The sequence below is a fragment of the Cygnus atratus genome, chromosome Z, assembly GCF_013377495.2.
Source record: "Cygnus atratus isolate AKBS03 ecotype Queensland, Australia chromosome Z, CAtr_DNAZoo_HiC_assembly, whole genome shotgun sequence".
Lineage (NCBI taxonomy): Eukaryota > Metazoa > Chordata > Aves > Anseriformes > Anatidae > Cygnus > Cygnus atratus.
Window position 1 is genome coordinate 22,520,504 of NC_066396.1, and position 24,328 is coordinate 22,544,831.

At 36.4% G+C, this 24,328-nt stretch overlaps 1 protein-coding gene across 9 annotated transcripts in view; it reads right to left on the reverse strand.

The window, feature by feature from the left end:
• ADAMTS6 (ADAM metallopeptidase with thrombospondin type 1 motif 6) overlaps positions 1 to 24,328 on the reverse strand; it is a 158,604-nt gene that overhangs the window by 128,537 nt on the left and 5,739 nt on the right. For 7 of the 9 annotated variants that reach the window (XM_050716427.1, XM_035553521.2, XM_050716428.1 and 4 more), the window contains 6 exons: positions 23,835 to 24,223; positions 22,682 to 23,046; positions 14,520 to 14,688; positions 8,406 to 8,623; positions 7,807 to 7,890; positions 7,147 to 7,292 (listed from right to left, as the gene is read on the reverse strand). In XM_050716427.1, the coding sequence (XP_050572384.1) occupies positions 7,147 to 7,292; positions 7,807 to 7,890; positions 8,406 to 8,623; positions 14,520 to 14,688; positions 22,682 to 23,046; positions 23,835 to 23,931 (1,079 nt within the window). In that variant the 5' untranslated portion in view covers positions 23,932 to 24,223. Of the gene's footprint in view, positions 1 to 7,146; positions 7,293 to 7,806; positions 7,891 to 8,405; positions 8,624 to 14,519; positions 14,689 to 22,681; positions 23,047 to 23,834; positions 24,224 to 24,328 lie in introns of those variants that run through there. The other 2 variants (XM_035553522.2, XM_050716431.1) reach the window with 2 other exon arrangements.

The following is a 24,328-nucleotide window of genomic DNA, read 5'->3' on the forward strand; positions in this document are numbered from 1 at the left end:
AAAACAGCATACAAAACTATTTTTCATTGATTTTTTTTCTTCTGTAGTAACTCTAGTGTGTAAAAGGAAAGCATTTATTTCTAAACTACATCAGGTATTAATATACCATGACTGTCAACAGAAAATGTAGTTTGGTATTTAAGGGATTTATTCTAATGAATTTTTAATTACTGCAGGCCTCATTTAAGGAAAGACTTTCACTGGCGGCAGTAAGGAGCTGCACTACCCACTCTGTGTACTCGTGTATGTTCTCAAGTTTTCCAGTTCAGAAATCATTAGGTGTGTGACCAGTTCCACTCAAACCTGATTTGGTCTTCGATACGTTTTCTAGGTCAAGATACTGATTCTGTCAGTGGTCAGTAGCAAGTACATAAAAATAAGGAACATGTCAAGTACAGAAACATCAAGTACAACTACTCCTATTATGCAAAGCACCATACATACAAGATCAAATACCTTACTTTCTTCCATACGCTGTAGCAGAATGCTAGTATATTTCAAGGGTTGCTTTTTTTTTCACCACCCCCCCCCAAATCTATCATTTTGAATATGCAGGATTTTTTTTTTTTTTACCTACTCCCTTTCAAATTCCCTGAGAACAAAGAGGAATCAGAAATACAATGTTATTCATTGCAAAGCGGGTCCTCACATTTTCTGTCTCCTGCAGAGACAGAAATTAAAGACAACAGATGCATCACAGTTTTTGAACAGTCTGACACCTGTGGCCTCCAGGACATAAAGTCAATGGACAATCTTCTGATTTTTGCTCAAAAATAAACCGAAGAAAAAGAGCCTCCCACCAGATACTTAAATTCACAGTAAGAAACTCCAGCAGAACAACTAGAAGGTCTGCGTAACAAACAAGGGTGAAAATTGCTTAATGGACTAAAGTCAAGGAAGTAATAAGCAAACAAATACAACTGACATCAGAATTACTTCTTGAATTCAGTGCCTCTCTTGTTAATGGAGGAAGAAACTATAGGATGAGAATCAGAGACGAGGCTTCATGGGAGTTGAAAACACTGGATGCTCATTTTTATCAGACAAAGCAATGTGAGAGTGCCTTATATAGAGAAGAAATCTTTGCAAACAAGTTAACAAGTCCAGAAAAAGTAGAAAACTGCCTCAGAAAAGAAACATAACAATCTTGGACCTGCAGGAGGAAAGGAATGCAGAGTCCTGGCTGGCCCTACCCTGCAACCAAATGCCTTAACTAGTACTTAATGGAGAAATGTTACTTGTTATTACAAAATAAAAGTATATTACTAATCTATAAGCAACTGAGATGCAAAGAGTAATTGTGCCCATAAAATACATTTCCTTTTAGTACTATTGATCAGGCAATGCAACTTCCAAATCATCCCTGGCTGCCTAAAACCCCATAATATTACAAAAAATGAAAGGCATGATTGCATTCAGCTCTACACAGGTAGGCAAAATTAAACAAGAATACTTTTGCCCCTCTCAAATACTTAGAGCAATGCCAGAAACATTGCAGTTCTTTAGATTATGGACCCCAATATCTACAAGAGTTTAAGACTGCTGCCATATACATATACCTTCTGCCCCTTCAAAATCTGGCAGCACTGGCCCGTACTGGGAATGCATACCTCACAGGTAAATGAAAGAGTATACCTTGCCAATGAGAGTATGTGGACAAGCAAATGATCACTGAAAACATCATGAAAGTTAATCTTGTACATACACAATAAAAAAATCAGCAATGTAAAATTTCTCTCCTTTAAAGATTTGAAAAAAATACCAGTTGTGTAAAAACAATAATGCCTCCCATATGGGCTCCAGCAACATTGCAAGCATTGCATACTAGTACTGTCCGCATACATATGGGGGTTAATACTAAGAGCCACCATACCACACTGCTTAGCAATACACTTACTGAATTACAAGGACAGTGGTAACTGGCAAAAATAAAAAACTCTGTATTAACTTTTGAGAGACAGAGAGAGAATGAGCTCTCTTGTAGCATGAAAAAGCCCATTTAAAATCCAGAAAAGTGGAAAAGCCATACCATCTGCAGTACTGTCCACTTTTACTGACACTGGTCTAACCTACAAATCTAGGTGTATTTGGCTTACATAAAAACATGCTGTGGCCTTATTCTTTATTCATGCAAATAAAGATCCCTCCAACAAAAGAGTACATTAGTCCAGTGACACTGCTGAATTAACTGTTGCTAAAGCAGTAAACCACTCACAAAACTAATCCAAGGGGACCCCAATCCAAGAACAGTATTTCTGCATTTCAAAAGCTGTTATCTACATAAATATTTCTAACAGTGTACCAGAGAAAAAAAGGATACAGATATATATTCTCAATACCAAAATTTTAAGAAAAAGGCTTCTGTTTTTTTTTGTTGTTGTTGTTTTTTTTTTACAGTTTGAAATCAGAACAAAACACTGTAGCTGCATCAAAATGATCTTTATGGTCTTGTCAAGCACAGTGGATTTGGTTTTCTTTCTTACAAAAGAAAAAACAGTCTTGCTATGTGATGATACTGACAGATGACAATATCTAATGCAATGACATTTGAGACGTACTACCTCTCTAAGTATCATTTCAAAAGTTTTTCCACTTAAAACACTTGTATCTCAAAGACAAAGTTCTGCCCCCTTGGAGATGTATACACATGTTCATCTTGGCTTCCCCCAAAACTCTTCTTCTCTATGGGTTGGCTTGGAACTTTTAGTCAACTACTGACGTACTAGGAAGAAAATCAATAGCTCTGGATCTTTCCTCTTCACAGGAAAAGACTCTGTTCTGTAAAAGTCACGTTATTTGTTTATACAGTTAGTCGTGTTATTTGGAAAACTAAATGCTGTTTAGTACCTGGACAAAACAAACTACCTTGATATAGATTAAAAAAGGAGAGAATTCTTAGGTTGCAAAAGGAAAAAAATTTTTGAATTTTGTCATCCTCCATTCCTGCTACAAACTAACTCAGAATGCAAGAGGACACCTCTGGCCCTTACCATTCCATACAGGTGCACAGGACAAGGAAAAATTTTGTTCACAAGGTATATGCTTGCCTTGCTAAGAATTCCAGTGCCAGGAACACAAAATGAAGTAGTCAAAAGTTGAGTCCTAAGAAGACAGATCTGAGAATTTAACATTAATTTTGCTAAGAAGTGTGATCTGTGATGCAGAATAAAAATACAAAGACTAATTTCTGTCTACTTGAGATAAATGATTCATGCAAGTTTTTATCTTTTTTTTCCATGTAAAGATTGTCAAAACAGCATTACGCTATTAAACAACTTCACAATGAAAATCTATCAGCTCAGTATTTTTACTTTTTTACTGACCATCAAGAGACTAATTTAGACAATTACAGGATAAACTATGAAAAAAATCGGCTGACAAAAGTCTCATGTAGTTCAACAAGGAGTGCAGAGTCCTGCACCTGGGAAGGAACAACCTCAGATTGTTCTGGACATGCTGGGGGCCACCCATCTGGAAAGCAGCCTGGCAGAAAAAGGCCTGGGGGTCCTGCTGGACACCAAGCTGAACATAAGACAACAACATCCTCTTGCTGCTAAGAAGGCTGTTGGTATTCTTGGCTGCATTAGGCAAAGTATCACCAGCAGGTCAAGAGAGGTGATTCTTACCCCCTACTCTACACTGGTAAGGCTTCACCTGGAGTGCTGTGTCCAGTTCTGGGCCCCCCAGTACAAGAGAGACATGGACATAATGAAAAGAGTCCAATGGAGCGCCACAAAGATGGACTGGAGCATCTCTCCTACGAGGAAAGGCTGAAGAGAGCTGGGATTGATCAACCTAGAGAAGAGGAGGCTCAGGGCCTTATTAGTTAGTACAAATACCTGAAGATAAGATGTAAAGAAAAAGCCAAGTCTTTTCAATGGTGCCTAGTACCAAAACAAAAGGCAGTGGGCAAAAAAATGGAACGCAGAAGGTCCCATGTGAACATCTGGAATCTTTACTGTGCAGATGATGGAGCACTGGCACAGGTGGGCCAGAGAGTTTGTGGGGTCTCCCTACTTAGGGATCTTCAAAACTTGCCTAGACAAGGTCCTGGGCAACCTGCTCTGGGTGTCCCTGCTTGACCAAGGGAGTTGGACCAGATGGTCTCCAGAGGTTCCTTCCAAAACCTGCCATTCTGTGTTTCTGTGACAATAATGAACTCTCATACTGTTATAGTGTCCAAGAAAAAAAAAAAAAACAACTCAAGGTGAAATTTCTACAGGTGAACGCTATCACAAAACCAGCTCTCACTGTTTTAGAACCTAAGTTAAATCACAGTCTTATCCTGAAATAAGGCTAAACACTTAAGACGCAGAAAATATGAACAAAACGTTCTGAAGTAAGTGGATAAAGGAAGGTGAAACAAAAACAACATGCACAGAAGTATTATCCTTGTTCTGTGTAATTGCTATTCATATTATACAAAGTCCCCAGGGTCCCGAGACCCTCTAGTAAATACCCTACATAAGGCCTATTATCTACCACATTACAAGAAGCTGGTAACTCTCTCCAATTTCTGGGATCATCATAGAATCATAGAATGACCTGGGTTGAAATGGACATCAAGAATCATCTGGTTCCAATCCCCCTGCCTATGGCAGGGACACCACCCACTAGGTCAGGTTGCCCAGGGTCTTGTCCAACCTGGCCTTGAACACCTCCAGGGATGGGGCATCCACAACCTCTCTGGGAAACCTGTTTCAGTGCCTCACCACCCTCTGAGTGAAGAACTTCTTCCTAACCTCTAAGGGAGAGAACCTCTAATACTCAGAAGCCCCCCAGTGAAACTGAAGGAAGATGCTTCTGCTGACAACAGTATCAAAAAATGTTCCCATTAATTGTTCTCATAAAAAGCAGAGAGCTGCATCAATGGCAAAGATGCAGGAAAGTGCTTTCGAAACACTGTTATAGCACCTAAAAAGTAACCTTATATTTGGTTAGAACTCCAACACCTCAGGAGTTCAAAGCACTGTAGCTATACATTTCTCTCTTCCTTATAATACATGAACTGGTTCATCAGATGAGATACCCAAAACGATGAAAACAATCACACTGCTATTTCAGTAATTAATTTAGAATTACATTTCTTAAGTTATTATAAACACCTTTACTCATTCCCACCTCCCCTCTCCCCTCAAATCCATTTTCACATATGCTGGTACAATTTGTTAGCCAGGATAGCTAGCAGTTTCAGTAAAAGCCTGACTAATCCATTCAAGATTATAAATGTAGTCTTTGGGATTACTGAATTTAAAAGTTTAGCAATGCTTTATGAAGGTAAGTATAAACAGCCTGCTGATACTACACTCACTTAAAATGTGTGTGTGTACTTGGAAGTGTAAAGTTTTTATTTATTTTAAAATCTTACGTCCTTTTTTATAAGATAGTATACACAAGTCCTTCAGAAACTCCGCAGCATACTTGGATAATTAATAAGCTCAGTAAGACCTTAATATTCACTACTTGTTGCTGAGACCTTATTTTCAATGGGAATTTTTCATGTTCTCTGGAAACTGGCTCCTTTTGCAGTTAAAGGCCTGCAAGTTAGCACTGAAGTAGGCCTTCAGCTGAGACTCCAAACTGTTCATGACTGTGATCATCCAACCAGGACGTCCCCGTGCCAATACAGAACATACAGCAATAAACCATATTAAAGTACCAGTGAAAGAAAATACGCAATTCTGCTTTGCAGTGCCAGAGTAACACTAACAAAATGTCACATTATTCAGTCATAACAGTAAAAATGTAGTGCTGCCAACACTGCTCATACATACACACTGGGGGGGGGTTCAAATGACTGAACCGTACCACCTACCAATTACACGTCTTCACTCACTGTCTAAATTATGCCAGTAAAACCTGATGCGTAACACAGCTCTAAAGGGGTACTTAATTTCACATATGCGAGCTGCCCTAGTAAAGGAACTACCTGCATGCAAAAAAAAAACTGATTATAAACAAATGTTTTTGTGAAAAATCAAGGTTTTTCTAAATAAAAGAACTGTTTTACTTTGAATTTCCTTCTTTTTTAAATTAGAAACTTGAGTTTTCTTATTATGAAGTATTAATGTCCACATGTAACAATAGTATTTGAAATATGAAACCAAAAACCTCTGGAACAGATTCATTAACCTGTCTTTCCACTAACAAAAAAACATTGTTCCTTAAACAAAAACAAAACAAAAAAACACTACACATCCCCCCCCAAATCCAGCCACTATTACACCTGTTATGGAAAACCCAGGAGAGATCAATTATTTTAATCACTGTTTTAAAGATTTCTGCAGGGAGTACAATGATTCCAAAAACAGGCCACATACAGAGCAGTACAGAATTTGACTGGGAAAGCACAAATTATAATAAAAGGTTCCTAATCCAAATTAGTGCTGCTGCACCTGCTGCTATTTACATAAAAGAGAAAAGAATAAATACTGTTCTTAAACAATAGAGAAACAGATCTGCCAATAAAGTGCAATTGCCTACCCATAACTGCAGAGGATGAACAGCAATATTTTCCCAGGACTGCAAGATTTTAGATAGATTAAGCACAAGGCCTTTTTGAATCTATCACAGTAATGGTGGTATAGAAGCAAGCAAATATGCACATACGCAGGCTTTGAAACCACCTATTAAAGCTGTCAGTTCTCATCTTGATTAAGCACAATAAACCAAAACAACTACAAAGCATATTCTCACATTGCCTGAATCTCCAATAAAGTGCTGTTTCAGAAGAAAAATACTATTATAGTAGGTGAGGTTCTGCCTTGAAATTCTTATAAAAAATATTATATATGGTTAACAAAACATTTTCCATGCTGTTTTGTTCTCCATAATTTTAAGCATTCTTCTCAATTATAAAAACAAAATATTCAATATGATCCATCTGTTCTACCAGAATACTTTGCATTGGCAATTATGTAGTGAAAATAACAGCAGAAAAAAGTAATTTGTGTATCTTACTTTACCAACTTCTTAATCTATACTTTAATAGTCTGATATATTTAAAGACACACCATATATTAATTCTTCTACTCATAAGGTTACCTACTAAATATATTACTTTAAAACTAACCTCTATATAAAAGTAAGAACAAGAAAGCTACAGAAATAAAATAAAAATAAACACAATACTTGTAATAACCATACCTAGTAATAAGAACCGCATTATCATGGTGGGCAATCCCATTTTCTGGAATGGTGTTTCCATCACTTTGGTGGGAGAGAATGGATTTCTGCCACTTACAGAAGCTATCGAGGGACTTGTCTGCATGGTGGTTTATCTCCAAGTTTGGCTGCAATACAACATGCATACCAGAAATGTTCCAAACAAATTACTAAGGTCAGTTGTTAAGCCTTTTGAAGACTAAAGCGGGACTATAATTAGAAGCAGTGGTTTCTAGGAATAAAATCTTCTTGCCAAATTTTATCTCTGTAAAATCTGACCCCAAGTTCAGTTGCACATTATTGAACAGGCATTCCTTCTGCTCCAACTTAAATAATTACTACGTCAATACCAATACATAAATAAATAAAATCTGAATATTGATATATAGGTCTAAAAACAAAGCTGACATCCCCAAAGGTGTAATAAAATATTCACCTGAAGTAAAGAACAGATATCTCTGGGATAATATGAGGGAAATATTCCTTTGAACTGTCTTCATCTTGATTAAAGTAGTGAAAGATTACAAGACAGGTTTTATATTCAGATGCAGTCATTTCAAGCAATAATTAAATGAAATATATATTACACAGTAGCGTAACTTGTATTTCAGGGATATAAAGCTGAAGTGCAACAACTCTTACCTGATCTTCAGTGAGGACAATTAAACGTGTCACTATTATATTCACAACGTTTCCTAGACTGGAATCACGATAAAGTTTGGCAACCTGACCTCCAGAAAATAAGAAAAGGCACAAAGTCAGACAAGAAACACTATGCATTTCCTAAATGGTTAAAAATTAAACTAATCTCCTGCTCATTTTAATTCCCTAATGTTAGTTATCACCATCACCTGCATAAGATATTTTTCAATCAACAAGTGACCATTCAGTAAAACAAATATACTACTTCTGTCAGACTTTTCAGCCAAAAAAAATGTTTATAACTTGTTTCATAAACCATCCAACATACGGAGCATTTAGGCTGTTGATTTAAACAGAATGAAACCATATAGTTTGAAATTAATCTGAATGTAACCACATGAAAGACAATGTAAGTGATCACAGCATACTTCTTAGCAGAAACAGTAAAGCATTTTTCCCTGCCATGCTAACTTTCGCCATATTTTAATTATTAATTCCTGCAACCTGATGCATAATTAAGACGTTACTATGCCAGTACAGATGCTTTATGATTTCAGAACATGCATGTTAATATTAGTACAGAGAGGGATGAAACTTACAATATTCATTACACTCAAAATGTAGTGCTCAATGTCTTTGCGACCATGATATCCCACCATCATTTTGTCTGCTACTACCAGCGTCTCCACAAACCGTTCAAGGCTTACTGATCTCTTCTGTCGACTGTGACTACTTAGTGTGTCATTGACTGGAAGTGAAGTTGGAAAAGCAGATGCATCACTCATCCACCAAGGTTTACTGCTTCTTGTGAGGTCTTCTAGGAACCAAAAAAATTAAACACTTTAGAGGGGTCACTGGTAAAATTCATTCAAATGCAGCTGGTTTATGTTGAGATTATGATCTTTTAGCTTCTAAAAACAAGTCTTTCTTGAGGCAAGGAAAATTTAAGTTTATATATTTTTTTAATTTTAAAATACCTTATACAACAGAAAAACAACTTTGTATCTAATTTTCATATTCTGGACTCTCCATAACTTGGCTTAGGACAATAAGTCATCATCTTCTCTCAGCCTGATCCTGTACATCTATGTTAATACTAAAGATTAGTCATAGTTAACCACGAGAGCATTTCAGAATTTTAAGAACAGGATAGCTAGAATATTTTGGGGAAAAAATCAAAATAGAAAATTCCAAATTAAGGTAAAAAGGCATCAATATAGACTAAGGAATTAAACAGATTGATAAGGCAACAAACAACTTTTTTTTTCCTGCTGTGAAACTCCATAATTAGGCAATTAGAATAAAACATCTAGCACATTTTGGACTAAATAAATTATTTTTCTCTTTAGAAAGCTATTTTACCTACCTCATGTATTAACTATAATGGGAAGTTCAAAATGATCCAACATAGGTTAATTTTTGGTTATTTTTAACACTAATTTTTATTCAAATACATTGATTCTTGTACTCGTTTCACATAAATACCCTGAAAACATTGCTTTTATGCAACAACTTGGTTACTACTGATCCAAACAGATGGAAGTACCTGCAAAAACCTGAATTCCTGTCCTCAGTGCATATCTGAACCTCCATTCCCTGCAGAACTGTCACTTTTACATATATTAAGTATTCCTTTTCCACAAAGACCCACACAGATCTCAAGTTTAAGTTTATTAAAATAGATAATTAAGCTGACTTTACGTAATTAGGATTTCAAAATGTCTAAAGTTTCCTTACTAGTTATGGATGAACTTAAGAACAACAAAAGGTTAATATATTTTTTAACTGATTGACTAGGACTGCTCAAGTAGGCAATATCAGAGATGTCAGAACTGTTTCGACTAAGGTAAGCTGAGATAGGACCAGTACCATCTGTGAAAAAACAATGCTTTATGCAATCCACCTAAACTCCATTATTTCACAGGGCAGTAACTACCTGACAAAGGATGTACGTTCAGGTCAAAACCAGGAATACAAAGCTTCAGCATTCCCAGTGTTGCAGTATCCCACAATATTTTGTGTCTACAGTGTTGGCTTTAGAAGTTGCATTACTTTAGAAAAATTGAAAAATGCAGACAAACTGGGTACTTGACAAGAACACTAGTAATGAAATTGTCCTCGAAGTACAATGTGCACAAAATTATAACAAGATTACACCCATTCTAAAAACATAGTATCAAGTATTAAAGCCCAGTGAGGATTCTACTATCAGTACCAAGCTTTAACTGTTTTCATCCCTATTCTAGGAAATTTGAAGTTACTTTGTTCAAAGATTTTCATCTCACTTAAGCAGTGACTTAAGAATACCTACAATTATCTCTGATAACTTCTGAAGTAAAATTTTTAAAATCCACTGCTTATTTTCAGTAGCAGAGGGTGTTGTCTGGGGGTTTCTGATGCTCTTAGAGTGCTCAGTACTTTATAAATGTAATGTTGCTTCCACATTGATTCATAATTTTTCACTCAAAGATGCAAACCTGTTCTAAACATTTGAAAACCAATGAGCTCATGCTGAAAACTTTCAGAGAAAAAAAAAAGCAAAGATTCTTCTGGACTCATCTTGATAGCATCTTTCAAATAAAAGTCTCAGGAGATTTCAGGAAAACAAACATTTCTCCTTATCAGATGAGAAGCTTAGGCTTCAGTTGGTCTCAAAGTAATGGGCAAGTTGGAAACAACACTGAGTACTTAGGCTCACACTCCAGCATCAATTGGTTCTCATGTTGTTATACTTTAAAAGCACTGAACAGTGTGACTAAATTTTCTTTAAATAGCCAAGACATTTCCATAAAAGTTTGCTGTATATTTAGCAGATAGATTTTTGTGGCAAATTATGCCATTTTTCCACCACATTCACAAATAAAAAAAAAGCTTGAAAAAAAACTTAATCTTGCATTAACACTGAGTGTAGCTATTGGGAAGTAAAGGAAAACAAGGGGGAAGAGGGTGTCAGAAAAGCACTACAATTAACCCCACAGTAATGATTACAAAAAAAAAAAACACAGGAAATTAGATTGTAAATTGAAGCTGAAAAGAAATCCAGATGTGTGTAGATAGAGTACCAATGGTACTCAAATTTTAAGTCAGTCCTGTGAGGATGCTACGTGGTAGGGAAGAGAGAAGAAGGAACACAACACACAAAAACAAATAGAAGATGACTTCAAAATGCAACAGAAACTACTTATTTAAGATGCAACTGTGAGAATATTTAAATGAAACATTATGCACTGCTATAACCTCATTTAACTGATATACAAGCATTTTTCATTTCAGAACGTGCTCACTGTAAAGTTTGGCATGAATAAAAACACCAGGTGAAACCACATGTAGTAGTGGTGCCATCCCTAAATAATTTGACACTTCTCAGGTTTCATATGTCAATTTTTATTGTTTCTCAATCGTATCTAAACAGTCTGTATAACTGCAACAAATTTTTTGGTCATTTTGTTTTTAAATTCATGTAACTAAAGCAGGTTAAAAAAATTTATTTATACTTGCAACAAAACAGAACTTCAACTCCAGACAAAAATACAAGTATACAGCTTTTCTGTAGAAAAGCATATTCCTTAAAATTGTGCAATTGCAAAAAAACAAATGGACCATAAGTACTTTGCAAGCTTAACATAGTGCATGCTATTGGACATCAGTTTAAAATAACTATTTAAATAAGCTATGCAGACAAAAAAGCATATCACAGGTCCATAATATATCTTTATTGCAAAAGTAATAATGAAGAATTTTAGCATGCCATCTAAACATTTATGTTAACATTGTAATTCTAAGCTATCAAATAAATTCCATTTGACATCATAGTTATACCTGCCTACTCCACGGCTTTAAGATACCTTTCTTCAGAAAACCATTTAGATGATGTTACTGGTTTTGGACACAGAAGAATGAAAATGGAAATCAAAAGCTTAACTCTTCTAGAGGCTGATTCTACAAAGCATTCTGCAGGATAACCCAGTGGCCTCAAATCCCTCTGAAGCAATTAGAATTTGAAGTTGCTCAACTTCTTAGCAAGGTCTTAATGATTTTGGTTACATTTAACAAAACATAGTTAAGTTGGTGACAATATACACATGAAATATTAATTTAATATTTCTTATTTTTAAAATGTTCTTATGTCTAACTACTTAAAAATCTAATGCAGGTTATGAAAACCAGACACTATTCTATCCCGTATTCTTATCTGAACCTAAACTACCTGCCGAATAGAGAACTATTTTTACTCCTACCTCCCCAGTTCTATTCTTGTACTGGTCACCACAGTTCTACTATCTACTATGAAGCGGTCCATCACTTGATCATCCCAACAAATTTTGATCATCCTTTCACCAAACTCCCTGCCTCGCTTTTTGTCAATTACTGTAATTTTTCTCAGAAGGGTCTGAAACAATACTTTGTCTCTATCAGCACTAAATCCTCACCACTTCCATGATACTGAACAGGTATATGATAAATTTAGGTCTAGATAACAGAAAAAACTCAGCAGAACAGAATGTGAATAGCAGCACAGATACACAAACACATTCCTCCCAGTATATTGTACTGGCAGTAGTATTCTGAAAGTAAAGCTAAAACCAGTTTCCCATACAAAATAAATGATATTCTGGCAAAAACGCAGCTGTAATTTTGTTAACTTGTTGTGCCTTTTTTTTTTCTTTTTAAACATGGAATTGGAGTGTTCAAAACTTCCAAAAACAGTGAAATGCCCCAAAGATTTATTCTACTAGCAGAAGAGTTAGTAATTACCTGACTTTAGTTCTAGGGTTTGAAAGCTGAGAAACTGAAAATTAGTCTTTGATTTTATTTTTTAGATATTCTGGAGATACTTTGGATGCCATGTCACTTTGAGACAGAGGTTAAACAGTGCTCCGAAAATGACTTGAAAAGGTTTTGGTAGTCAGACAGAAAACATTAAAATAGCATGTCACCTGGAAAAATAAGATCTTGCAGTCTCGCGGGAGAACAAAATTCTTCAGAAATTTTCAGTTAGTGCACAAGTATACACAACAACAGGAAAAGAAGCTGAGATGAATGAGCATGAGAGTAATGAGGATGAGAGCATGAGGACTGCAAAAAGCAGGGGGAAGTTATTTCAGTGATTAAGGGCTTCAGGATGTGACAGATGTGAAAACTAGGGAATGCACAAGAGCTTCCAAGGATAACAGCAGCATCATATATGTAAAGGAATAGATGCTAAGGATTATTGCATGTTTTGAAAAAATGCATGCAAGATGCAAAGCCCTGATTAACCTATGTTCCATAAGACAGATACTGCCAGAATAGTTGGATGCAACCTCAAAATAGTTGCTGCTGCTTCATCCGCACTTGGAGGAGCCTGACTTCCTAAGCATGAATAGAAGATAACATCTGCATGATCCATTCTTTTTCTAGAGATATTAAAATTGTAAAAATTGCATTGTAGTACATTTTACAATCCTTCCACTTATTTCAGGAGGCTTATGTGACAGCATACCCTATAAAATGAAAGAAAAGGACGGATGCTTCACAGATGTCTACTTTAAAATGCATAAACTGGAGCATCCACACATATTAGTTCTCTCATTTTACAGTCAGCACACAGTAGTCATTAGAAGACTTGTTTCATCATCATTAGAAGCATGTACACCAAATAATGCTTCCAAAACTAAAACAAAGTTACTTACATAAAGTTTAACATTTGCTATGAGTCTAAATACAGTTAGAACCACTCAGGAAAAAATCTCAAAAAAATAGACAGTTTAGTCAGCTAGTGCAAGTCAAAGTTACAATTTCTAAAAGAAGCAGCTCAACAGTGATACTATTTTAAGATTAGTATTTGCCAGCCTGTCCTGTGCACTGAACCTCATGGAATACTACTGTCCAGGACTGTAGTTTTAAGAACAAGATATACATAAATGACAAGGTTAGAACATTTTTCTGCTTATATATATATATATATATATATATATATATATATATATATTGGTGCTATAAATCTAAAACAATTGGTCAGATTTACTCAAAGCTGTCCTCAAAAAATTAGTTTTCTGCATCACTTGAAATGAATCACTTTGAAATGAAAATCATTTCAAAACTAAGAGTACTAAAACACTAAAGTGTTTTTGTAGGTGTTGAAACTGTGCTTTGGAAGAAAAAAATCTCAATCAAAACTATATGATCCATCCTGTAAAGGACCTTTAAATCACATTCTCAACTATCATGGAATAACATTAACCCACTAAACCAAAAGTTAGTATCAAAACACCATAAACGTAATGAGAAAGGACTCCAGTTCCAGGTGTATTAGTAATCACAATACTAACATACTTACTACACATCAAGATTTCTCAAATGAGATGGAACACTTACTACACACTGAGCTGTAACACAGTCACTCAGGTCACGCCTTCCAGATGGGAAACAAAGTAAATTTACAGTGCACTGAGCACAGGAAGCCTGTGCTCATCACTACCAGTGTACACAATATAGGGATAAAACAAGACTTACTCCCAGTGCTGTGTTTTTACATGGACACTATATTCTTGATGTGAATCCGAAAAAAAATGCAAAGCTACTTTTTGTCAGGGCACATTGTATCACCCAAAAGGAGGATTCCTATTGCTACATTGTACCTTACCTGTGAACCAAGAAAGACCTTAAAATGCAACTTAAGTTAATATATTTTAAAAGCAATGAAAACACAACTGATACTCATACTCATTTACCTGAGACTCCACAGTGACCATGATCATATAGGTGTTGCTGGTACATGATAGACTTTTTGTATATAACATGAGGATGACCATTCTCATAATTAAAGTCACTGGAATTATCAGTTATATTCCTTAAAGGCTCAATAAAATACTCTTCATCTTCCGTAGCAATAACTCCATGCTTAAGGAAGAAAAGAAGAAAATAAAAACTTGCAAAAGACAACATAAAACTCATATTAAAAAAGCTAACATAACATTTGACTATCATTTATTTCTGTTAAGAAATCCACAGCTATGTCAAAAGAAAATGCATGAACCAGCTCTCTTCCAGTGACTTTAGTGAGAGCAGGAATAAATACCTAAAAACAACACCATGAGAAAAGAATAAAAATATCATTGCCTTACTTATGGAGTTCTTTCCCACCATTTTTAAGTAGATGCGGTAAGAAAGAAAGAGATACTCTTGGTATAGGACAAACAAGCTGTTCAAAGACCTGTTCCAAAACTATATGATTCACAGCCATTAAAAGTGACACCAAGCCAAAATGGTATTGCTCAAAGGGTGAGCCCAATATCCCACTGTGATGCCACACTAGTAGATGCTTAATGCCGTAAAAACTGCAAGAAGAATTAATTTTAGAAAATATTATTCAGCAAAAATATTCAGCATTTTACATCCAGATGCTGAATTCCAAAACTGAGCTAGTTATTAAAATCAAATTATTAACTTAGACTACACTATCTACAAAGCATGTATTCCTTAAAAGGTCTCATCACAAATTTTTGGCAGATCCAAGTTGTTGCAGGCTATGTACTAGACATCATGCTCTGTAACAAATGCATATTTTTCCCCTCACACTGCAGTACAGAATGGTAGATATTCTATTCTCATAACTTTCACATTTGTGAACTCAGCTTCTTCCAAACAGGAAGTGGTTTATAGAGGAAAGGGGAGACTTCAGGCCAACTATGCAATTTCCTGAATCTTCAGCAATTAAAACTGAACTTTAGCAGAAAATCCAGTTTGGGGATCCTTTTGGGTATAGAAATACTGAGGAATAAGCCCTGACAGACGGACTCCCACACTTCTATTTGCTAAATAAATAATCCCAGTAACTTTATCTAGGAAATTCTGAATGTATAATCTTTCTACACTAAGAGAAAGAGCTACTGAATCAGCCTGGAGACTGGAAGCAGTAAATTCTGCATTCACATCCTGATCTGATGAATCACAAACTGATGTAAATCCCATTAAAACCACTGTGAAGACTGTTCAAAGTAACACAAGAAAGCATCCATAACTGCACCTTAATTCATCCTTATTTAATCCAACTCATGAGGAGTTAAGAGTATTCAACAAACACCTCATATGCTATTCCCAAGACATATCTTCAAACATTTCTGTGTATGTCATCTGAACTCTGCAGTGTTCCAAGAAGCAAACCTATCTCAAAGTACTTCTTAAAGGCTGTAAACATCACTCTATCACTTTGAGAAGAAGCCAATAACTATGTTTCTATCACACCTTCAATCTATAAAGCAAGTACTATGTGTGAGGATTTGGGGGTCTGGGGTTGTTTTGTTTGTTTTTAAAGGGGCTATTTTTGTTTTCCTCCAATAAGACCTCTAGGATAAGGTGTAAGACTGCTTGCTCTATAGATGATCCAAACATCCCAAACCCATTTCTAAGATCAGGAATTGCCATTGTACTTTTGGTCAAAGCTCTTCTGCTGCTCTTTTGTGTATCAACTGCCTGCTATTCTTCACTCCTGGGACAATCAGATTTCAGTAACAACATACAACTTTTAAAATAAAAATGCCTGTATAACACTTCAGAAAGAACAATGTTTTCCAAATATAACCCTATTATATATTTTTCAAAAATATGCATGCAGTTCATTTTTCATTTGTGTGTTCCTTACATTGTGACTTCAACGGTAACTGTTTTCTCTTCAGTGGTATTTTTCATTGTGAACTTAATTATTTACTCAAGAAGGTAACATCAGGGTCTATATTCAACTGGACACCAAATTTTCTCATAATGCTTCGTTACTTGAAGTCTAAGATTTTACTACGAAATAAGTCACTTAATGGTACGCTGCTGCTTAAACAGTCTTGAAAATATAAACTGAACTGTAACTAGCTTTGCCAGATGTGCAGAAGGAACCTTGACAGTCTGGACTGCATCCAGTCTGGATGTCAGACATCTGGGTTCAAGCGAATCCCGAGCCATTGTAAGCTCTGGTATTATGTTCCCACAGGAAAAGAGGTGGTTCTGGCCAACACCATCAGGCTGCCTGCTTTGCGCCAAGTCTGAGGAGACAGAGGTACCATCCAAGCTGTGACCCTGCCTCTGCAAGAGAAGTGCCTTAGCCTGACTCTGATTACTCTAGGGCATACATCCTTTGTGCCTGTACTCAAGTCCAGCAGGTAAATGAGTTTTAAGGAGTAAGATGACTGCAGTGGAAGTAATTTCAAATGCCATAAACAACACTTAATTGCAGCATGAATTTTGTAAACAAACTGTGTAAAGGAGAAGTAAATGCTACTACAAACGTCTGTGAACTGTGACAACAGTTTGGAGGTTTCTTCCAGGTGCCAGCAGTGAAAAAGGCTGGGGAAGTATCATTCATTTTTCCTATGCCTAGTCAATGTCCAAACTCATCTGTCCGAACACTATGTCAGATTAAGAAAAAGAGATGTTAATAACATGTAGTCAAGGAACTGCAAGTAAATTTTAACTTACACCTGCTACCAGGCAGTCAGAATGTGCACGTGATCAGTTGTGGCAGGTAGCCATGTGATTTGATAAACACTGGAAATTCACTTGCCCTGCATATACCCTTCACATAAGCCCTGCATACTAACACCATTTTAAACCCAGTGTAATCAATTTTGCTTGCAAACAAACCGTTCTTCCAGTATTAATTCAACAAGACCACTTGCATCAGTTTAAAGTGCATGAGTGCATGGTTTTTTTTAAGAAACATTCCAAATTCTGCACAAAAGAAATACCTATTTCAGTGAAAAACAGCATTTATTCTGGTGCCTAGAGGTGCTTTCATTGTATGTACATTCACTAATGCCCAATTGATAGTGGGAATATTTGGAATTACACTATTCTATCTGAACCAACATTTTAAAACCCATTTCTGGCTTATCTCCTGTTTGGGCAAAACAATGTTTCAGTTGAAAAGGGAGATTGAAACAATGCCTTATAAAGCATTAAAAGGAAATAAATGTAAATGTGTTGTATTTTTTTTGTTTTGTGTGTTTTTTTTTTCTGTTCATTTTGCTATCATATTTGAGCTTACAGCAGCTTCCGAATTGAACTTCTACTCCAAAATACAAGAAATATTAAGACACAGGAACAAACAGTAAAATGTTCTAACAAAACACCATTAATTTAAGAAATACGCTGAATACCCAAGTAGGTTACTACAAGTAGCATTCCCAAGACTATTATCTAAAACAGATTGTTTGAGGTCCTGTCTTATCCAATCCCACTACAGATTGCCAGCTCCTGCTAACATATATAAGGTCTGGATCCAGCAGTTTGACATGCTCAGACAAATCTGTGAATCTACATGGAGTTCCCCTGAATTTGTAAAAAGAAAATGTCAGACTGTCTAGCTGGGGCCTCACCTTATTTCAGACAGGGGATGTCCATCAGCTACAGAAGTAACAGTTAACATGGCTCTGGGCAGCCTGCTCTAGTGGTTGGCAACCCTGCCCAGAGCAGGGTTGTTGAAACTAGATGATCTTTAAAGGTCCTTTTCAACCCAGGCCATTCTATGATTCCATGAACATCAGCAATAAAATTAATTACAGAGGACAAGTGCCTTTGCCTCACAGTACTACTGGTTTCCAATTTCTGCCTGCCTTGAACCTTTCTAGACATTATGCTTTACATTTTTAACATAAAGCAGTAATAATGGAAATTTCTGAGAATGTGTCAGTGTTGTCCAATGTGCCTACAGCTGACTCTACACTTCAATTGATGTCTGAGGAAACAGGCTGCATTAGCTTAACATGTTCTTAAGGATAAAAAAAAAGTGATCTGGCCTGAGACAGCATGGTACGGGATCTAGTAAGACATTTTAAAACTAGGACAGGGACAGCTTATATGTAATTTTCTGAATACTGAGCCTATACTGCAAATACAGATTATTACCAAAGAGAACTCGAAGTACACCTATCTAGAATACAGAATCTTTTTAATTACTTCTGACCTTTTAAATCAGTTCATAGATTACAAATATTACATATGATTCAAAAAATATGATATACAATTTATGATCTGCAAAAGTAGATGCTTTCTTTGTGGTAGAATCAGCTTCCAAATGAGCTAATCTAAGAATATGAATAATTTATAAATATACTAATTTTTTAATATATTAAACAAACATGAAACCTTCCTGCAAAATAATTCTTCCTTTAAGTATGTACAGTCATGCTTTTAGACATTTCTTGGGATATCTTTATCTTATCTGCTTAGACAGAGATATCTGTGCTACCTAGCACAAACATTACTCAGTGCATGGAACTTTACATGCCATGGAAATCCTTAGCCCTTTACATTAAATATTTCCTTGGAGCTACAGTAGCCCCAAAATGATATTTAACCTCTGATTCACTTTCCTAATAATCACCACTTCCTACACATGTTAAGGTATTTCCTTCTATTGGGCTTGTCAGCTCAAAGTGAGAAAGTCCACTGGTGTGAAAAACTTGTTTGAACACTCGATTAAGAGCTTTGACACCCAGCAGTGGACAGAGGTGGTTCAGAACAGGACAAGTTTGACTTCTGCTCAATTCCACTATTATGAGCTCCAAATCTTTTCTTCAAGACTTATTCACCTCAGAATTAGATGAATCTTTCCCTTAAGGTGAAGTTCTCTCTTCAGCCACTGTTTCTTATTTTTTTTACTTCAGGATGACAAAATCAGCTTAGGCATTGCTTCAGCTACTTCTGACTCAGCCTTCTTGCCTTGCACCCAACAGCTCCAAAATACTGCTCTTTGCAGGCCCTTTCATGATAAGGCCAAACCTGCAATCCATCTACAAATATAATATCCACTACAGTAAATATGAGTTTGGAAGCCAGCAAGCCTGATAGACAAGACCTTCAATTTCCTCACGACTGCTCACTGGATTACAGAGCATTTCTCAAAACTTCAGACAATTTATAGCATAATCAGGGCCCAGCCAATGGAAATTGCTGGAATCAGACTTCTGTAGCAGCCTGTAATTCTGGGGCGTCTGGTAATTAAAAGGAAAATAGAGAGGGAAAAGCTGAACCAGGAAATAGTGATGGGGAAACAAACTGATGGCTGTTAAATTTTACTATAGTGAAACACAGAAAGTCATTCTTGCACTGGAACTCATCTCAGATACTACAGATGTTCTTCAAATTCATACAATTTATGTTAGTTAAACCACGGTCTCACGTACCCACCCCGCATAACTAAAGAGAATAACTCAGAACATTCTGTAGGGGGAAGAAATTTGACTTATCTGGCAATACTGACACCTCTCAGTGAACTGGAATAAATGGAATGCTTCAGTTTTGCTTGTGAGCAGCACTCATTGTTTAACATTATTACTTCCTTTAGAGTTACTCAACTTAAAATGACTGGCTTTGGGACAGATTTTAATCAAAGACTATGCAGAATATGACTGGCAGTCTCTTACAGACCAAAAATCAGACTGGAAAATACAACAAATGTCTTGAGCACAAATACATTCTGACCATTAATTCAAAACCAAATAATAGCACCCTTAATATTCACTGCCAATTGCTTTATTAAACATGTTCTAACCAGTAGCTTTATAATAAGATATTTGCCAGTAGGAATCATCATTTAAAAATAACTCTCTGATGGATTTATCTGAATTGAGTGGTAACTCCCATAAGCAGTGCTCTGGGACACTCTGCCAATGCAGTCTGACAGAGGAGTTTCTGTGCTGTAGAGGACCATATTGAGTCCAGCCTACCACTGCAGAGGTGGAAGGATTAGAAGGCTCCCTGCCTCTTTGATAAAGAACCATGTGTCACTGCTGCTTCTGGAGCATGACAATAGCCTCGAGTGTATGTCATTCAGCCTTTCTAGCAGATGCAGTGGACAACTGACACTTGCAGTCCCAAGTAAAAGGCACGACTCAATAGTCCCAGTCATGACGTGCCCAAAGACCTGAGGGTGCCATAATCCTCACTACAAATACCAGGAAGAAATACAAAAGAGCTAACAATAGCTAACAGCGCTGAAGATGACAACTAAACCGGGCAGCATGCCACACTGAACTTAACTTTGAAACACAAAGCTAATGTATGACACCTAGAACCACAGAACTAGGTCTTGAGCCCAGCCAAGCAGCACGGCTGAAGACAGGGAAAACACATAACAATGGGAGTGCCAGAGTCACCTCAGGGTGTGAGGCACGAAAGCAAAAAATGATTCTGCTTTGCCTCAAGAAGACTTCACTGAGCAGTGACACCTACCACGCTGCTAAATTCTTTGAAGAAAAGAAGTACCATGAGGAGCAAGAGATTGGGGAAGTTGATACGAAAATGTGTCAATTCTCCTGCCTCATCCTACTCTTGTTTTCCTAACATGACAGAAAAACAAGAGTTGGCAAAGGCAAGAGCAAGTGCTATTGACTCACTCTCTGGCAAACATCAAAGAGGAACCAAAACGGGAGCAACATGTCACTGACAGCAGGCTTCAAGGTGGGCAACCTGTCTGTGCCTCAACAGGGAGAAACCCTGGAGAGCTAGAGACATGCAGCCTCTTCTAAAAAAGTGAATCCTGAAAGCAGGGATTTGCTCTCCATAGTATTTTTATAGATGACAAGAACTCAAATGCAAAGTGATCTAGTATATTAGCATAAGAGCTTTAATAATGGCATCAAAAAGGTTATTACAAGGGAACTGCAAAACCAAAGTGAAAATTGTACTGAACTCAGACCTATCAGCTCCAAGTCTGCATAGACCAAACTAAGGTACCACATTCAAGAGATCTACATTTTAACTATGTTTCTTTAGAAATGTTCACTTACCCCTGGAAACCCCCATTAAATTATTTTTCCTCAAGAGTACTCCAAAACATTAACCTAGACAGTATCAGGGACAACACAAATAGCTTGGTGTAACGTGCTCTACCTAGGTATGAAGCAGCAGGCTTTTGTTTGTAAATAACATCCCAAGAGTCACAGTTCTCTAGCACTTCTAAGGATTAAAAAGGAAATAGTATAGCAAGTCTGTGTAGTGGATGTTTTTTTGTCTCATTTACCAGTTACTTAGATCTGTTCACTCTTAACAAGATTGACCAGCATTTTGCTATATAAAAACAGAATGAATAACCACAATCTATATTTCACTAGAGAAGGTACTGAGCTCTTGATTTAGTATTTCCTAGTCCTGCTCTTTTATTTCAGTATTTTGGTACTCAATAGTATGGCTTTTTTGTTGTTGTTGTTTTCCAGTTTCTGTCATGAATAAAAGTTTTTTCCCCATGAAAGGACTACTATCGTGTTATCAAGAGATGAACAGTAAAAGCTGAGAATAGAAGAGAGAATTTCTAATCCTACTTTTAAGTGCAACTGTTTGATTTGTAGACAAAATATTTCTAGAAAAGTTAAATAATTCCGTGGCTGGTACTTGCAAATGATCTACTTTCCTCTTCATTCTGAACTTATACCAATAATGACTACTACACCAGGCAAATCATCTTCGTTATTTACTATAAGTTTCTAAACCCAAACTCCCAAAGACAGCAAGGGGGGCTCTTCAGTTCAATCAATGTCTCACTGAAGAGATTCAGCATCCTAATGGAATGAGTGTTCCTCCTCCCTTCCCAAGTTTGCAACATTTTGATCACCTGTAATAACCTCACAACAGCCCTAATCTTGCAGCCCTAGTGCAGACACTGTAAACACTGAAAATGTTGCCTGCTAGAGGACTACAGAATTGGGTCCTAATGCTTACAATTACGCTTGAAGAACTGAAGACAACTTTTCCCCAGGACCCAGATCAGGTTTTAAGGGATTGCTGCACTTTCCTGTGTTTGCTTCTCAAAAGGATTCAAAAAAACTGAAATGCCAGTTAAGTTCTTCCATATTTTAAAAGGAACAAGCACACTATTATTATACTAAAACATGTAACATGCACTTACCAGACCATTGCAGTTGCTTAAGGCCACTTTAGTTGTACTGTGTTGGTCTTGCAAATATCCTGTGTAATGACAGTGGTCTAAAAAATCGTGCTTCCATTGAGGTCCATCTTTCCCCCAGTATTCTACTGTAAAATGTCTGGACACCAAATCTGTGTTGAGAGTCAGGTTTAAATGAAAGTGCTTGCCATAGGCAGAAAGTTTAAAAAATAACTTAGATGCTGCCAGTTCTTGGTCATAGGGGTCTGTGCTCCTCCTCCTTCTTGAGGGTTTAGCATTTTTCACAGTAAAGCTGAGGAAGGCTCCATTTTGATCAACCCTTATTGGGATTGTTAGCTGGTAGTGTTCAAGGTAAGACAGGAATTCCTCTTTGTAATCACAAGGTAAGACAGTCCATGGAGTGGGCATAGAAGAGAAGAAAATATAACAGGAAACAACAAGTAGTAGTATAAACATAAACCATATTTTGGCTAAATCTCATCACCCTCATGAGTAAAAGTCATTTTTAGGTAAACACATGATGTAGATAGAGCTTTACTAAAGAAAAGAAACTGTTCTTTCCTTCTTTTTAAGTCACCAAAATGTGTTCTCTTTCATATTAATCTGATGTCACTGGAAATAAAGTTTTTAACTACGTATCTCTTCCTATTCACCCAAAATATGTAAACGTGGGGCTAAATTCTACCTAAAAAGGACGTATTCTTCCCATTGATACCATTCAAAGACAAAAGCTATTAGATCCACCTGCAAGAATAAAAACAGTAGTAATGAAAAGTACTGTATTGTAAAACATCTAAATGACTCTTCTTTCCATTAAAAACCTATAAATGTTAATGTATCAAAGTAAAATTAGATCCTTACTTCCTAGTTTAAAAACATGATAATGACTTTATGGCAAGTCTTTAAACTATTATAAAGTACAACATTTTACCAATTTAATTTGCGACGTTTTCGTATGGTTAAAACTACAAAGAAATTAAAGCAACAATTCAATCAGCTTTGTTATAATCAAGCTTGAATGACAATGAATCATGATAAAAACTAAGAGCAGAGCCTCTATGATCTCATTAATTATACAAACATGGTTTAGAAAATATTTCCCAAATGCAATGTAAAAATCAATGACTCTTTTCAGCTACAGAAGTTGGACCCCTACCTTGAGAACTATATGTAAGCCTGTTGTCACTGTGAAATTCCGATGCAACCATGACTAGGCTCAAAATCCATGTCCACGTCTTCCAAAAAATTTCCATAATTTAGAAAAACAGAGAGCTTTTTTTTTTTCCTCCTCCTTGGAGGGCTACCTGTGTGCTATAGAGCTAACTCCACTCCAGAATCGCACCATAACAGGTCTATTTACTTTATTCTATTTCCAAATTAACTATTGGATGTTCCACTTTTTGATGGGTATTCTTTTCCAACAACCTGTACTTTCTTCTAGATCTGCAGTCATTTTCTCAATTCAAAATAAGTAGTTGTATGATTCCTTAAGATATGAGTAAGATGTTAGACTGGATAGCTACTGAACTTGCTCCGTTTCTCTTCCTGAAAAACAAAACAAAACGAGTCAAGTTAAACTTTCTACCAAAACAGATCTGTCCTGCAAAATATTAAGCCACCATAACGTACTATGCAAAATATAACACTGTG